Here is a 16,238-nt window from a genome sequence, read left to right as displayed (position 1 = left end):
GTCACTGGAATGAGACTCTCCGTATCTGAATTTCTCCAAATTCTCTGCTCTCATTGTTTGGCATCAGAGAGATCCTTAATTTCCCTAACTAGCAGATTCTACTACTATAAAATGAAATATACAATATCAACTCTTTAGCAGAGTCGAAAATATCCCAGGATAGGGAAATGCATGAAATACATCAATAACCTCAGAAGGTTGGACCGGTATCTGGCACATAGGAAGTGCTCAGCAAAAGATAGGTGCTGACATCACTTTTCGGATAGCAGGAATTCCACGACCTCTGAAACTAAGAACTGGGCTCTCAGAAGGGGATTGGAAGAACCGCAACACCAATCACCCCCTTGTATGCCAGATGACTGGAGGACAGACCCGGCCTGGGGTTGGGGAAATCCCACTCATTGTGGACAAGCTTCAACTCTGACATGCTCTTTTCACTCCCCCCTAACACCCTAATGAGAAGTCATTACAATCCTGCTGCAAAGGAGAAACACAGTCCAGGTGGCATCCTACACTCTGCTCCCCTTAGCCTTCACTTACAGAAGCTACTTTGTTTAACCTCAGCGCATTGGGAGTTAGCAGGACTGAATCACTAGGATAAGAGATAAAGGAATCCTTCCATGGGAAGATCTGTGATGGGGATGGATGAGTTAACCCTGGCAGCAGCTGAGACTGAAGGAACAGTTAACTCTGGCAAAGCTGCTGCTTCCCTCTCTGTTTACTCCACAGCCCTCCCAATTGCTTCCATGGGGTGCCCTGCCCTGCCAGCCTGTCTCTCAGCCTCTCTGCATCACTCACCTAGACAACTAACAAAGTATGTGCCCTCTCTCATGCAGAAGGATTTGAAGCCTTTGGGGTTGGCCAAACGGTTGATGCTGCTCAAGCACCATCTCAGTGAGAGGTCATGGGCTGCACCCATCACTCACACTTGCCCGGAAATGCACTGAGCCTGGGTCCTCAGTTATTTTGGGGCATAGATGGTTAGTATGCAAAAAGCAACTTCCCCTTTTAACTTTTTCCTACCCCATAGCATAGAGCCACTAAGTGCCAAACAGTCAGTAGCATTTCTGGTCCCAAGATCTTCTGGGAACCTCTTTTGCTGTCAAGAGGTTGGGGCCATCGATTTAAGTGTTCATCGCAAGCTTTAGATAAACCAGCCAAGCTAGGCTTGCCTTGGGCCTGGCATGGCTCCCAAGTTCAGCTGCTGCTTCTTGGCTGTGCTGTTTTCTATCAGCTGTGAAATCATCACCTCCTTGAATGAGACGTGCACCGAGGTGAGTCCAAACTGTCTCTATCTAAATTACTCTCCCTGAGAATTCTAAGACTAAGCATACAGTTCTGTGGGGGATTGAGGATGTCAATATCTGCTCTCTCGAAAAGGACAAGTAGGGTTATGAAGATATTTTTCTTTATCATGAGAAAGAAGCCCAAGAGCTCCACCAAGCCATTGGTCTGGTAGCAACTGAATTAGGAAAAAGTAAATAAGGTTTGCTCTTAAACAATAGTCCCCAGATAATTCCAACAGACACATGGGAGAGAGATCGACAGTGTCTTGGTACAAATAGCAGATCCTCAAACTTGCCTCCTAAGCTGCGAGTGGGGGAAGCTGTTTGCTCACCACTTCATCACCAAATAGTGGCCACCATCCCAAATAGTCTGGTTTCTGTGTTCTTGGAGTGAAGGTTTAGTGTAGACAGGCATGTGCCAGGGTTTCAGCACGTCCACCAGATAATCTGAATGTGTCTGGCTTTCTCTTCCTATTGGAAAGCCTTCTACCTCTTTGGCTAACCCACAGGAGTAAAATCTGAGCGTAGAACCAACCCGTACCTTCTGCTAGGGACCATAGCAATATTTATCAATCTGTGGGAAGTTCTTGGAGCAGGTAATGAGAGAGACAAAGAAAAACAAAAAGCTTTAGTCTCTTGCCATCTTCTAAAATGCTTCCAACTTCCTCCCACTGTCTCTGACCCTGGTGGGTTTCCGGCACCACTTGGCTTGCCAGACAAGGGTTGGGTATAGCAAGGACTCTTAAGTCTTGGTGGCGTGGAGAGCTGCTTTCCTAGCTTGAGGCTGAAAGAAGATGGTCTAGGAGGAGCAAAGTGCAGAAGGACCCTGAAGCAGTAGCTGAGAGGAAATCAATGAATGATACAGGGCACAAAGTGAAGATCTACCAGACAAGCGCATGAATCAAAGCAAGCACTAAGTCCTGGAACAAAAATGAACAGAACCCTGTTGATCTGGCATTTGGATGGACTAAGGGGATGTGCAGTGCCAAAGGAAAATCAAGGCTGGGATGGTATGTGGTATTAGTTTGCTCAGACTGCCATAATGAAATGCCACAGATGAAGAGACTTAAATGACAGCAACTCATTCTTTCACAGTACTGGAGGTTGGAAGTCCAGTCCAAGTTAAGGTGTTGGCAAGCTTAGTTTCTCCTGACGTCTGTTTCCTGACTTCGAGGTCTCTTGCTTTTCTACTTTTCATTCTTCACATTCAATGAAAGCATAACTAGATGATATAGATTGTCTATGTGCCCCTATAACTGATTATCACCAGTTTATCTGGCTTAGCCTGAAAATAAACGTTTCATTTTGTTTTGAATTAAAACACTTTTTGTGTGCCTATACTGGCTATCTTTCATCATAGAACATACATACTTTTTTTATTGTGAAAATACCGTGCAGAGGGGTTATAATTACATGACCAAGGTAATGAGTACATTTCTTATCAAGCATTGTTGCCTCCTCCATTGTTTCCCCTTCCCATCCCTTCCTATCTCTCCCCCTTTTGCCCCCCCACTGTGACAAAGTTGTAAAGTTCGTTTTTTGACATAACCCACTGTTGTAATGGGCCCACCTGTACCCTATAGAGCATACACATACTTTTAAGTTTAATAGCGTTTTCCAAAATGTTGATAGCAATTTACACCCATTGTTAATATGAGTTCTAGTCACTCTATGGCTGCACTAATAATAATTATTTTATGTACATATGTTTATTAGTGTTCATCATTGTAGTGATTTATTAGTTCAGAATTTTTATTTTTATTTTCCTAGTGAATGGTTAAATTGAGTATATTCTTATACTTTTTTGGGGGGGGGGTCTGGTCATGGGGCCTGAACTCTGGGCCTGGGCACTATCCCTCAGTTCTTCAGCTCAAGGCTAGTGCTCTACCACTTGAGCCACAGCGCCACTTCCGGCTTTTTTCTTTTTGCTTATGTGGTACTGAGGAATCGAACCCAGGGTCTCATGCATGCAAGGCAAGCGCTCTACCACTGAGCCACCTTCCCAGCCCTATTCTTTTACTTTTGTTGGCCGTTACATACCCTCCCTCCTTTTTATTATAGTTGAGATTGAACCCGGACTCTTGTGTATGCATGGCAAATACTCTACCACTGAGCTATAACCCTGATCCTATGCAGCCTTAAAATATGTATGAAGTGCTTGTTTGAGACTTTGTCCATTTTCTCTTGGCTTGTCTTGATGCATAGCAGTTTGTTGTGGTATTCAACACATTCCTCATCATATGGCAAATACTTTTTCACAGTCAGTGATTTATGTTTCCACTGACTTAAAAACATTATCATCATTGTCATCATCATCATCATCATCATCATCATCATCATCATCATCATCATCCATCATCATTTTGATGGTACTAAGGTTTGAATTCCAGTTCTCACACTTATCAGCTTGCTTGTTCGGCTAGCACTTGCCTCTTGAGCCATGACTGCAACATTGCTTATTGTTGTTGTTATTTTGGAGATGAAGTCTAGTAGACTTTTCTGCTCAGGCTGCCTTTGAATTGCCATCATCTGGGACCATCAATCTCCTGATTAGCAAGGATTACAGACAGGAACTATTGGTGCTCAGCCTTAAAAATAGCTTTTGTTGCATAGAGTTCTCCTTTCTTAAATATGTTTTTTAATTGTAGAAATACTGTACAGAGGGGTTACAGTTAAAGGAGCAAGGTAATGAGTACATTTTCTATCAAGCATTGTTGCCTCCTCCTTTGTTTTTCCCCTACCATCCCTTCCCTTCCACCTCCACAACTACTCTTCCCCCACCCCCACCTAAATTGTAAAGTTCCTTTTTCAACATAGTGTCTTATACTTCTCATTGTTTCAATGGGTCAGCCTGTATCCCTATTTAAGCATTTTGTTTTTTCTCTTCCCCTCCACAAATTAGAGAAGTGTATATACAAGATGCAGGTCATCAACATCAAGTACAGTGAAAACAGGGGTTATACCATGGGGAAGACCATACAAAGAAACAAAAAATATCACATGTTACATTATAAATACATTAGAATCAATACCAAGAAAGAAAACAAACCACTTGTGTCCCTTCTTAGGGTTCATTTCACTTACGATCATCTTATCTGGTCATATGTACATAGCTATGTACATATGTCTGCTTGTCCCAGACATATACTAGTTATTGCAAATAAGAGAAACCATGGGACCTATGTTTCTTTGGGCCTGGCTCACTTCACTCAATATAATTTTTTCCAAGTCTTTCCATGTCCTAACAAATGGGGTGATGCCATTCTTTCTGATAGAGGCATAGAATTCCATTGGATATATATATACCACATTTTCTTGATCCATTCATCTACTGAGGGGCATCAAGATTGGTTCCATATCTTTGCTATGGTAAATAATGCTGCAATAGACATAGTTGTGCTGGTAGCTTTAGTATGGTCTTGTTTGTGATCATTTGGGTAAATGCCTAAAAGTGGAAATGCTGGGTTATAGGGGAGCTCTATGTGGAGTCTTTTGAGGAACCTCCATACTGCTTTCCAAAGTGGTTGAACAAGTTTACACTCCGACCAACAATGCAGTAGGGTTCCCTTCTGGCCACATCCCCTCCAGCATCTGTTGTTCTTAGAGTTCTTGATTATAGCCATTCTAACTGGGGTGAGGTAGTATCTCAATGTTGTTTTGATTTGCATTTCTTTTATGGCTAGAGAGATTGAGCATTTCTTCTTATGTCTATTGGCCGTTCTAATTTCCTCTTCAGAGAAGTTTCTCTTTAAGTCTTTAGCCCACTTATTTATTGGGCAGTTGTTTCTTTGAAGATTTGTTGTAGGGGGATTTAATTTTTTTAGTTCCAAGTATATTTTAGATATGAGACCCTTGTCTGTTGTATGGCTAGTGAAGATCTTCTCCCAATCCGTGGGCTTTCTATTGATCTTGCTAGCTATGTCCTTTGCCATGCAGAAGCTCTGCAATTTCATGCAATCCCATTTGTCCAACCTTTTTTGATTTGTTGTGTTTCTGGGTCTCTATTAAGAAAATTTCAGCCTGTGCCAAGTAGACCTAGGGTTTCTCCTATTTCATCCTGTAATATTTTCAGGGTGTCTGCTTTGACTCCAAGGTCTTTGATCCATTTGGAGTTGATTCTGGTACAGGGTGATATATAAAGATGTAGCTTTAGTTTTCTACAGGTGACTAACCATCCTTTTATTTTTTTCTTTGCCAGTCCTGGGGCTTGAACTCAGGGCCTGGGCACTGTCCCTAAGCTGCTTTTGCTCAAGGCTAGCACTCTACCACTTGAGCGATAGCACCACTTCTGGCTTTTTCTGTTTATGTGGTACTGAGGAATTGAACCCAGGACTTCATGCATGCTAGGCAAGTACTCTACCACTAAGCCACATTCCCAGCCCAGAGTTCTCCATTTTTTTATTATTGCATAGAATTCTCCATTTAATGCATAGAGTTTTCCATTTTATTTTTTCACTTTACTTTCAATACATTTCTCTCCTGTTTTAAGCAATCTTTGTCTCCCCCAAAGCTATAATGACATTATCCTATAGATATTCCTGGAAGCTTTATTGTTTCATATTTATTTCAATTTATAGTTTCCATATTGAGATCTTTGGTCTCTGGAATTAAGTTTTACATATACAGTAGACCTTTTCTATATACAAATATGATGTTCCAAGGAGATACCACTGAGGGAAAACTGCTCAGGATGCAGAGTTCATGACTATACTGCAGATGCTTGATTTATTTTTCTCATAATGAGGTCCAACTTCTGCTAAAGACATGGTGCCTTTTAACAAATCTCAAATTTTCACTTTATTCCTTAAATTGCACACATCAATGTCTACCTTGCTTTTGGAGTAACCTTTGCTTTTTGTGAGGCCTACCTATTTCCACAAAATTAAGTTCAAAGAAACAACAAATCCTACAACAGTTTAAACGCAACTGATGACAGCACAGGATTGCGTGGGAACTTCTCCACATACCTGAGCTATATCATGTGTGCTTGGAAATGAACATTTGCTTTTGAAAATTATTTAATTATTTATTTATTATTATGTGTTGACTATGCTTGGTCAAACTGCATGTAATAGTTCTGCAAATCAGGCATGCTTTTTCTCTAAGTCCAGGAGGAGTCAAGATTAAATTCTTTTAACCAGGTACAGGGCCCATGCCTATAACCCTAGCCTCTCAAAAGGCTGGGATTGGGAGGGTTATGGTTCAAGGCAGATGTGGGACATAAATTTGATGAGATCTCAACTTAACCAATAAAATCGGAGTACACCTGTCCTCCTATCCACATAGGAGGAAAAACAGAGGATCATGGTTCAGGCTGGCCTGGGTAAAAAGGCATATTTTTGTAAATGACTAGTAATGTGGCTTAAGTTATAGAGTGCAATAACGGAGCAAGACCCTGAATTTAAACCATAGTATTACGAGAAAAACATATTACGAAATGAAACTTTCTCTTTAAACTGGGCACCAGTGGGTTATGCCTATAATTGGGAAGCTGAGATCAGATAAAAAGTAGTTTCAAAGCCAGCGTAGGCAAAAGATGAGATCCTATCTCAAAAATAGACAGAGTAGCCAGGTGCCAGTGGCTCACCTCTGTAATGGTAGCTAGCTACTCTGGAGGTTGGAATCTGAAGATCTAGGTTAGAAGCCAGACCTGGCAGAAACATCTACAAGACTATTTCTAAATAACCAGCAAAATTTTTTTTAAAAAGCTAGACTAGGGGCTGGGAATGTGGCTTAGTGGTAGAGCACTTGCCTTGCATGCATGAAGCCCTGGGTTCGATTCCTCAGCACCACATAAGCAAAAATAAAAAAGCTGGAAGTGGCACTGTGGCTCAAATGGTAGAATGCTAGCCTTGAGCTGAAGAGCTGAGGGACAGCACCCAGGCCCAGAGTTCAGGCCCACGACTGGACCCAAAAAAAAAAAAACCAAAATAAAAAGCTAGACTAGAAGCATGCCTCAAGTGATAGAGCACTAAATGAACAAAATAGCCAAGTGAGAGCATGAAGCCCTGAGTTCGAGCTTAGATGTGGGTCAAGTGGTAAGCAGTAAAGTTTCTGCCTAAGAATCTCAAAACCTTGAGTTCAAACACCAGTATGAAAACAAAAACAACTAAATCAAAACTGTCTGTCCCCCACAGTGTAACACCTGCTTTCACTGTATTTGATGTTGTTATAATTTGTGGAGGGGAAGGGAAAAAACAAATCGTTTAACTAGGGATACATGTAGACTCATTGCAACAATGAGATATACAAGTCGTTATGTCGCAAAACAAACTTTACAACTTTGGTGGGTGGTGGGGGAGGATTGGGTGGGGGTAGGGAGGAAGTATGGGAAGGGATAGTAACGGGAAACAACGAGGAGGCAACAATGCTTGATAAGAAATGTACTCATTATCTTGCCTATGTAATTGTAACTCCTCTGTATGGTATTCTCACAATAAAAAAAAACTTTCTGTTTAAAATTCCAAATCTACCCACAAGTTCTAAGATTATTATAATGAATACTCATAAACATCCCACATATATTCTTTCACTGCTAAATACTACATATTCTGTGTATGTGTCAGTGGGGTGTGTGTGTGTGTGTGTGTGTGAGAGAGAGAGAGAGAGAGAGAGAGAGAGAGAGAGAGAGAGAGAGAGAGAGAGAGAGAGAGAGAGAGAGAGAGAGAGAAAGAGAGAGAGAGAGAGAGAGAGAGAGAGAAATTATAACCATGATCAAGCCTTCAGAGATTGATACATACAGAAAGAGTAGCTGGAATCTAATGTTGTATGGTTTGAATTTGGACAACATTTGCCACACTTTTTGGAATTGTTACTTAAGAGTCTAGGCATGCCTCCACGTTTCAAATGGGCTCACCTTGGCCCCCCTGCCCCTTAAACCTCTATAGAAGAGACTCCCTCAGCACTTAGGCATGGAGTAGTCATTGTATGGTTGAGCTTTCTTTTAAGGGAAAATCCAAACTGGTGATACAAGAGATTCTCCAGAGCTTCCGACAATATGATAGTCCCATTAACAGCTAGCTCTTCCATGTACTGCCAATGAACATAATCCCATGAATTCTCACAGAAGGACTGCAAGGTTAATTTAGGTGGCACCGTTTGGTGTGAGAGCTGTGACTTAACCCTAAATAAGCTGACTGTAAAGGCAACAGGAAACAATAGAATTGGCATGCTCCTTGCCTGGAGGAGACAGTTTGACAACTGAGCCTTAGGGAAGGTGACTTTCTTCTGGGGAGTATTGATTTTGTTTTGTTTTCAGAGTGTCATCTTCCTCAGGGATTCAGTCAAGTTGTTCTCTTCAATAGAGGCATGATTAAAGAGGGAGGGTTAGGGCCCAGGGCTCCAGACAACCCAAGGGCCTCAGTTCACATTCACAAGCACCAATGGATCTGGTAACATGGTTTTTCTACCAGTCAGCTAAATCTAAGTATTAAATGCAAAGTGTGCATTTCAGGAACGTTATGTGGATTTGTGGTGGTGCCTAGCGTGCTCCGGGCCTATAAAAATGCAGAATGAATTACAAGGAAATATAAATATGGCATTCTCATCAGTGACAGTTATCACCGTGTCACAGTAGAGGAGGACACCGGTGATTTCCTCGTGAATGGACGTGTTCACTGTAGCTGTGGAAAAGTGCACGACTAAGCAGAAACCCGAGCAAGTAAAGCAAGGCGTGTTTTCAATGGCGACATCGGGAGAGTCTCACACTTCAGAGCAAAGGAGGATGTGTGCCCTTCTGTTTGCAGCTACGCAAGCCTGTCACTCAGCACCAGGAAAGCTGCTGATCTGGACAATGTAGGGAGGTGTTGCCAGCAGGCCAGCCTCAGAGGGGCCCAGTGAGCTCCTGTGTGGTCAGGGAACAGCAGGGCTGCCTGGTAACATGAAGACCCATGGTCCTGGGTGCCTATCTTCTGCGCCTCCCTACCCAGAGGCCTTCCCACACAAGACAAACCCCATTGGACCTTTTCTACTCACACCCCTACTCTTCATTCTAAAGCATCATTCAATAAATTATGACCTTATAGCTTAAAGGGTTCTAATCATATTTTCCATTTTTTACCCAGGTAAAGATTTATAAATTTTATTAGCACATTTGACAGGCAGTACTTGGTAGATTTCTGGATTGTTCTGGGCACAGGGTAAACAAGTTCTGTGTATCCATGTCTAGGGTAATGCCCAGAACTTAGGGGCAGGTATCTAGAGCCTACAGATCCAGAGATCTGAAATGAATTCATACTTGAAAGACCTCTGGTCTTTGCTACCTTGTTAGTTTTGTAAAACATTGTGTTAAGACAATCTGTAAACGAGCCTAGCTGCTTTATGTGAATGAGAATCAAAGGCTAGTCTTATAATTTGTTACTGGTACTTTTGATATTTGCAAAAACAATATAATGACTAAGATTATGTATGTCATTTTGTATTTCTGAAATTATGCATTTGGTAAAGATGACTGAAAGTGGGATTGTTGCTCACAGGGAAAAATAACTACTTTTAGATAGTTAATCAAATCACTAAACCCAGTATAAATTTATGTTCTTTCTCTTTTTTAGAAAGAAGCCAACAGAACATATAATTGTGAAAATTTAGGGCTCCATGAAATTCCTGGCACTCTACCGAATTCAACAGAATTTTTGGAATTTGGTTTTAATGTCTTGCCTACACTTCAAAATACAACCTTCAGCAGACTCATTTATCTTACATTTTTGGATTTAACCAGGTATGTATATGAGTGCTTCCTGTCTTCTTGGCATATTGCTTTCATAAAAACACAATATGTATTCAAATAATTTCTAAGAACTGTGGGGAAGCACAGAGGCAAGCTTCTCCCCTTGTGTGTTCATTTACTCTCCACGAAATACTTTCACCCAGGTCAAGTGTAGTTTGAATAAACATCTGTCAAGAACCAGAAGAGAGGCAAACGCATTGTTCTCAAACGAGCTGCATTAGCGGTTGCTGTTTAAGAAGTTCTAAGGAAAACTATTAACAATAATGAAAATAAACCTCGTACTAAATCAGTTATTATATTATTCTACAGTTGAGCATAGTTGGCAATTCTACAGTAATGACAAATTTTGAGACATTTTCATAGGGGAAGCCTGGTACTTGGTGGTTCATATCTGCAAATTTTAGCTACTCAGGAGGCTGAGTTCTGAGGATCAAGGTTGAAAGCCAGCATGGACAGGAAAGTCCTTGAGACTTTAATCTTCAATTAATCAATAAAAGGCAAGAAATGGAGATGTGGCTCAAGTAGTAAAGCATCAACCTTGAGTGAAAAAGCCAAGTGAGACATAGAGCTCCCCTATGACCCAGCAATCCCACTTTTGGGCATTTACCCAAATGTTTACAAACAAGACCACACTAAAGCTACCAGCACAACTATGTTTATTGCAGCATTATTTACCATAGCTAAGATATGGAACCAACCCAGATGCCTCTCAGTAGATGAATGGATCAAGAAAATGTAGTATATATACACAATGGAATTCTATGCCTCCATCAGAAAGAATGACATTGCCCCATTTGTTAGGAAATGGAAAGACTTGGAAAAAATTATATTAAGTGAAGTAAGCCAAGCCCAAAGACACATAGGTCCCATGGTTTCCCTTATTTGCAATATCTAGTATATGTATGAGTCAAGCAGAAAAGGTCAGATAATGTGATGTTAGGGAAATGAACCCTAAGATATGTATTTAAATGTTTTTTTCTTTCATGCATTTGTTTCTAACACATTTTTATAAGATTATTTCTTTGTTGCTTTGTATGTCCCTCCCCCACAGTATAACCCCTGCTTTCACTGTATTTGATGTCGGTATAATTTGTGGAGGGGAAGGGGAAAAACAAGTCGTTTAAATAAGTATACAGGTGGACCCATTGCAGCAATGAGAAGTACAAGTTGTCATGTCGAAAACAAACTTTACAACTTTGGTGTGGGGGGGATTGAGTGGGGGGCAGGGGGGAGACTGGGAAGGGATGTGAAGGGTAAACAAAGGAGGAGGCAGCAATGCTTGATAAGAAATGTACTCATTATCTTGCCCATGTAATTGTAACCCCTCTGTACAGTATGTTCACAAAAAAGTAAAAAAATAAAAAAATAAATAAAATAAAAAGCCAAGTGAGAGCAAGACCCTAATTTTAAATCTCAGTACTGGAGCACAGATGCACACGTGCACACCCGTGTGTGCACACACATAATTTATGGGAGCATCTCACACCTATTAACCTTTTTCCCCTCACAGATTTGCTAAGGCATTCCATTACTTGGTTTAAGGGGTCGAATCAGGATTCCAAATGCTGAACCAGTGTTTGAAAACCAGTATTACAAGTAAGGGACAAAAACCTCAGGGATATACAATGTGAATGTGTGTGTGTGTGTGCACACATGTGTGTGTAAGAAGAGCAGAGACCTATGTGCTCATGATATCTGAACCCCTTGAAGAAGTACCCTCCACTTTGCACCTTCCATGGAAGCTACTGCAATGGAAAAATGAACATTATAATGCTTTATATTTATAACCACCACTGGAAGATGCCCAAGGTGAATATTGCTGCCTACTTATGGTTAGATGGGGAAACCATTGGTGTGCATGTGTGTGTGTGTATGTGTGTGTGTGTGTGTGTGTGTGTGAGAGAGAGAGAGAGAGAGAGAGAGAGAGAGAGAGAGAGAGAGAGAGAGAGAGAGGAGAGAGGGAGAGAGAGAGAGAGAGAGAGAGAAAGAGAGAGAGAGTGTGTATTTACATGTGTATGTAATCCAGTATTTTTAGAAGCATTACCAGAATCAGGTTCTCCAGAACCCTGCTGTTCTGTAGGACAATTGAGCATTTTCACATATGTCATGTGGTGAATAATAGTTCTGCAGAGTAACATGACTTTTATATTTCACAGATGAAAAAGGTGGGTGTGACGTGGTAGGAAAATGTGGACACAGCATGTATAATATTCTGGGTTCAATTCCAAGCATAGGGAAAGACTCCCTCAAAAGTAAAGCTTCCAGCTTGCCCAGGATGGAATAGCATATTGCATAGTATGCACAGTCTAGGATGCATACTATGAATATTGTATGTTACTTAAAATAGCAATAGTTTGATTTTTGCAATCAGCAAAACCATGAATTGTTCCTTACAGTATGAATGTAAACCATTTTTGTCCTTCATAAAGGTGCTGGAAATTCAGAATCAATTCAAAATCAGTATTCAGAACAGAGGCTATTATGAGTTCATTTAACAGGCCACATGTGGATCCGAAAGAAAGTTTATGTTCAATTTTCAGTCTTTCTTTATTTTTTTATTGTGAAAATACAGTACAGAGGGGTTACAATTACATGGGCAAGATAATGAGTACATTCCTTATCAAGCATTGTAGTCTCCTCCTTTGTTTCCCCTTCCCATCCCTTCCCATTCTCCCCCTACCCTCCCACTCAATCCTCCCCACCCCCCACCAAAGTTGTAAAGTTCGTTTTTCAACATAACGACTTGTACGTCTCATTGTTGCAATGGGTCCACCTGTATCCCTATTTAAACAATTTGCTTTTTACCTTCCTCTCCACAATCAATTCTGTCTTGATGTATATTATTTCACAGTTTGTAAATGGAGGATTTGTCGATGCAAGTCACTAGGACAGTGCCTTTTCTTTTTCCTCTAATTAATCATTATTACATATGATTGTTTTGAGGTGCCAGATTAACTGGATACATGAAGATACTTTTCAAAGCCACCATCAACTAAGCACACTTGTGTTAACCGGAAACCCCCTGGTATTTATGGCTGCTACATCACTTGATGGGCCCCAGTCACTGAAACATCTGTTCTTAATCCAAACAGGAATATCCAGTCTTGAGTTTATTCCCGGGCACAATCTGAAAGACTTAGAAAGTTTGTACCTTGGGAGCAACTATATTGCCTCCATTAAGCTCCCTGAAGACTTCCTGACAAGGAATCTGAAAGTCCTGGATTTTCAGAATAATGCTATACACTACCTCTCCAGAAAAGATATAAATTCTCTGAAGCCATCCAGTAACCTGAGCCTTAACTTCAAAGGCAATGACATTAAAGGCATTGAGCCTGGGGCTTTTGAGTCAACAGTCTTCCAAAGTTTGAACTTTGGAGGGACTCGCAACTTGTCTGTGGTATTAAATGGTCTGCAGAACTCTACTATTCAATCTCTGTGGCTGGGGACATTTGAGGACACAGAGGATGAAGATGTTACTTTAGATATGCTCCAGGGTCTTTGTGAAATATCTGTTGAGAGCATTTACCTGCAGAAGCACCATTTCTATGACCTCTCCCCCACCACGTTTCAGTGTTTCACCCACCTCCAGGAACTGGATCTGACGGCCACTCACTTGAAAGCATTACCCTCTGGAATTGAGGGTATGAACTTACTCAAGAAATTAGTTCTCAATGGAAACAGTTTTGACCAATTATGTCAAATCAATGCTGCCAATTTTCCTTCCCTCACCCACCTTTCCATCAAAGGCAATAGGAAGAAACTTCACCTTGGGACTGGCTGTTTAGAAAAATTAGAAAATCTTCAGAAACTGGACTTGAGCCATGATGACATAGATGCCACTGATTGTTGCAATCTGCAGCTTAAAAATCTATCTCACCTGCAAAGTCTAAATCTGAGTTTCAATGAGCCCCTTGGTCTCCAGAGTGAGGCGTTCAAAGCATGTCCTCACCTGGCATTCTTGGATTTGGCATTTACCCACCTACTTGTTAATGCGCCACAAAGTCCTTTCAAAGGCCTCCAGCTCCTACAGGCTCTGAATCTCTCTCACTGCCTTCTTGACACCAGTAATCAGTATCTTCTCACTGGCCTGCCAAATCTCCAACATCTAAACTTAGAGGGAAACCACTTTCAAGATGGAAGTATTTCAATGATCAACCCACTTCAGACAGTGCCCAACCTGGAGAGTCTGATTTTATCCTATTGTGATCTCTCTTCCATACATCTGCAAGCCTTCAAGGGCCTTGGAAAGATATATCGCATAGATCTAAGCCATAACAGCCTGACATCTAGTAGCCTCGAGGCTTTCAGCGATCTTAAGGGGATGTACCTCAATCTGGCAGCCAATAACATCCGTATTATCCCACCCCATCTCCTTCCCATCTTGTCCCAGCAGAATACTATTAATTTAAGTCACAATCCCCTAGACTGCACTTGCTCGAATGTTTATTTTTTAACATGGTATCAAAAAAACCTACACAAAGTCGAGGATTCCGAGAAGACACTGTGTGCAAATCCTCCATCACTAATGGGCGTTAAACTGTCTGACGTCATGCTGAACTGTGGGATTACAGCTGTGGGCATTTTCTTTCTCATATTATTTTTGCTCTTGTTTGCCATTGTACTCATTCTTGCAATTAAGTTCCTTCTCAGGTGGAAGTATCAACACCTTTAAGTGCTGAAACTTTCCAGAGATGGCAGATACATGTATTGAGCAAAATTGCTCTACATGAGGAAACTATGGTCTATTCTTCACCATCACCATGGGGTAACTGTTCCATCAGTGACCAGACTTTAGATTGGTTCTTGATGCTGGGTTGGAACCGACTGTTGTTTTTCTGAGCTTCTTTACCCTTGGGAGTCCTGCATGGAGGGAAAACTAGGGCGAGAGGGCCAGATGCTGTGTGAAGATACGGAGCCCTTTCCTCATATGGAAGTGGGCAGAAATGGAAGCAGGAAGAACTCATCACAGTCATCTGCTCTCCACATATTGAAACCCCTGAAGCCTCTCTCACCTTGCCCCAAAAGGACATCATCAACTCCTGCTCCTAACAACTTGAAAGTGCTAAGGCCAGGCTCCCTCTCCCAAGGCTCAGGCCTTGTGCTCAAGACTGAACTCTCAGCCATGTAGCCATTTGCGAAACAGTCTAGGACAAAGTCCCAATGCTTATTTTAAATGTAAAAACAATGCAATGAATTTTAAGGACTAAGCAATGAATGTTGCTCTCAAATAGACTCCATTGATCTTCTTAATTCTTAGGTTTCTCAAGTTTCTATAATATCCTAAGGTACAATCACTATGAAAATAAAAATAATCTCCCTTTATCACCAAAGTCTAGGATTTCATTTGCTTCTCTAACTTTACAACCATACAGGGAGGCTCCCTGTCTGGTGTTCTAGGTTTTATGTTGCAAACCCAATTTTACAGGTGGGCTGCAATCCAAAGCACTGGTCGCATTTGGTATCTAGTCCTTAGAAGCCTGTCTCCCATAGGAACAGGGAGATAATGGTGGTTTGGTTCCCAGGCTATCCCTCAAAAGCCTATTCACCTGGGAACATATTTAAGACAGCATGTTCACAATGGAACCCCGCGGGCAGAGCTATCTCTGTGCACTAGCTGTTGGGAACATGATAAGGAGGTTTAGTGAGAAGTGGTTTCTGTTGAGACTGGACTGTCAGTGGTGGTGGCTATTGAGTGACAGGTAGGAATTAGAGCCATATACAAAAAGGATGGTGTAAATGACAGTGTCACAATTTAGTTTTTCTCAAGACTCAGTAAATCTCACTAATGAGGGCCTCAATCTCAAGTCTGGATTGCTGGACAATCTTGCTGGGAACTGAGATGCTTGACCACTCTATCTCTAGTTTCCCTCTTCTCCTCATCCACAGATCTGAACAACCACAGAGAAATAATATTCAGAAATATTTCATGGCTACTGAACATATATAGACTATATATTATTCCCTAAAGAATACAGTATGACAACATAGCATTTATATAGTATGAGGTACAAGTAATTTAGAGATTAAAGTATATGGGAGGAAATATGGAGGTTATACATAATATACCATAGCATTTTATGTAATCACAGGACTTGGGTATCTGTGGAGAGATAGAAAGCAATCTCATAGATCAACCCCTTCCCCCATTGGAACCCAAAAAGCATCTGTATAAGGCCTTGATTAAATTCTGCAACCAATTTGTAATACTTCTGAACATCTGAATATCA

General features: G+C 41.2%; 1 protein-coding gene across 1 annotated transcript; it reads left to right on the top strand.

Annotated features, from left to right (window-relative positions):
* Nucleotides 1–1,043: 1,043 nt before the first annotated feature.
* On the top strand, nucleotides 1,044–15,332 carry Cd180 (CD180 molecule). The gene is made up of 3 exons (XM_070031274.1): nucleotides 1,044–1,274; nucleotides 9,836–10,002; nucleotides 12,955–15,332. The coding sequence occupies exons 1-3, from the start codon at nucleotides 1,185–1,187 to the stop codon at nucleotides 14,681–14,683; spliced, it is 1,986 nt and encodes a 661-aa protein (XP_069887375.1). The 5' UTR covers nucleotides 1,044–1,184; the 3' UTR covers nucleotides 14,684–15,332.
* The last annotated feature ends 906 nt before the right edge of the window (nucleotides 15,333–16,238 follow it).

Source organism: Dipodomys merriami, unplaced genomic scaffold (assembly GCF_024711535.1).
Source record: "Dipodomys merriami isolate MVZ:Mamm:240054 unplaced genomic scaffold, mDipMer1.0.p SCAF_20, whole genome shotgun sequence".
NCBI classification, from domain to species: domain Eukaryota; kingdom Metazoa; phylum Chordata; class Mammalia; order Rodentia; family Heteromyidae; genus Dipodomys; species Dipodomys merriami.
This window is presented reverse-complemented; position numbering and strand designations above follow the sequence as displayed.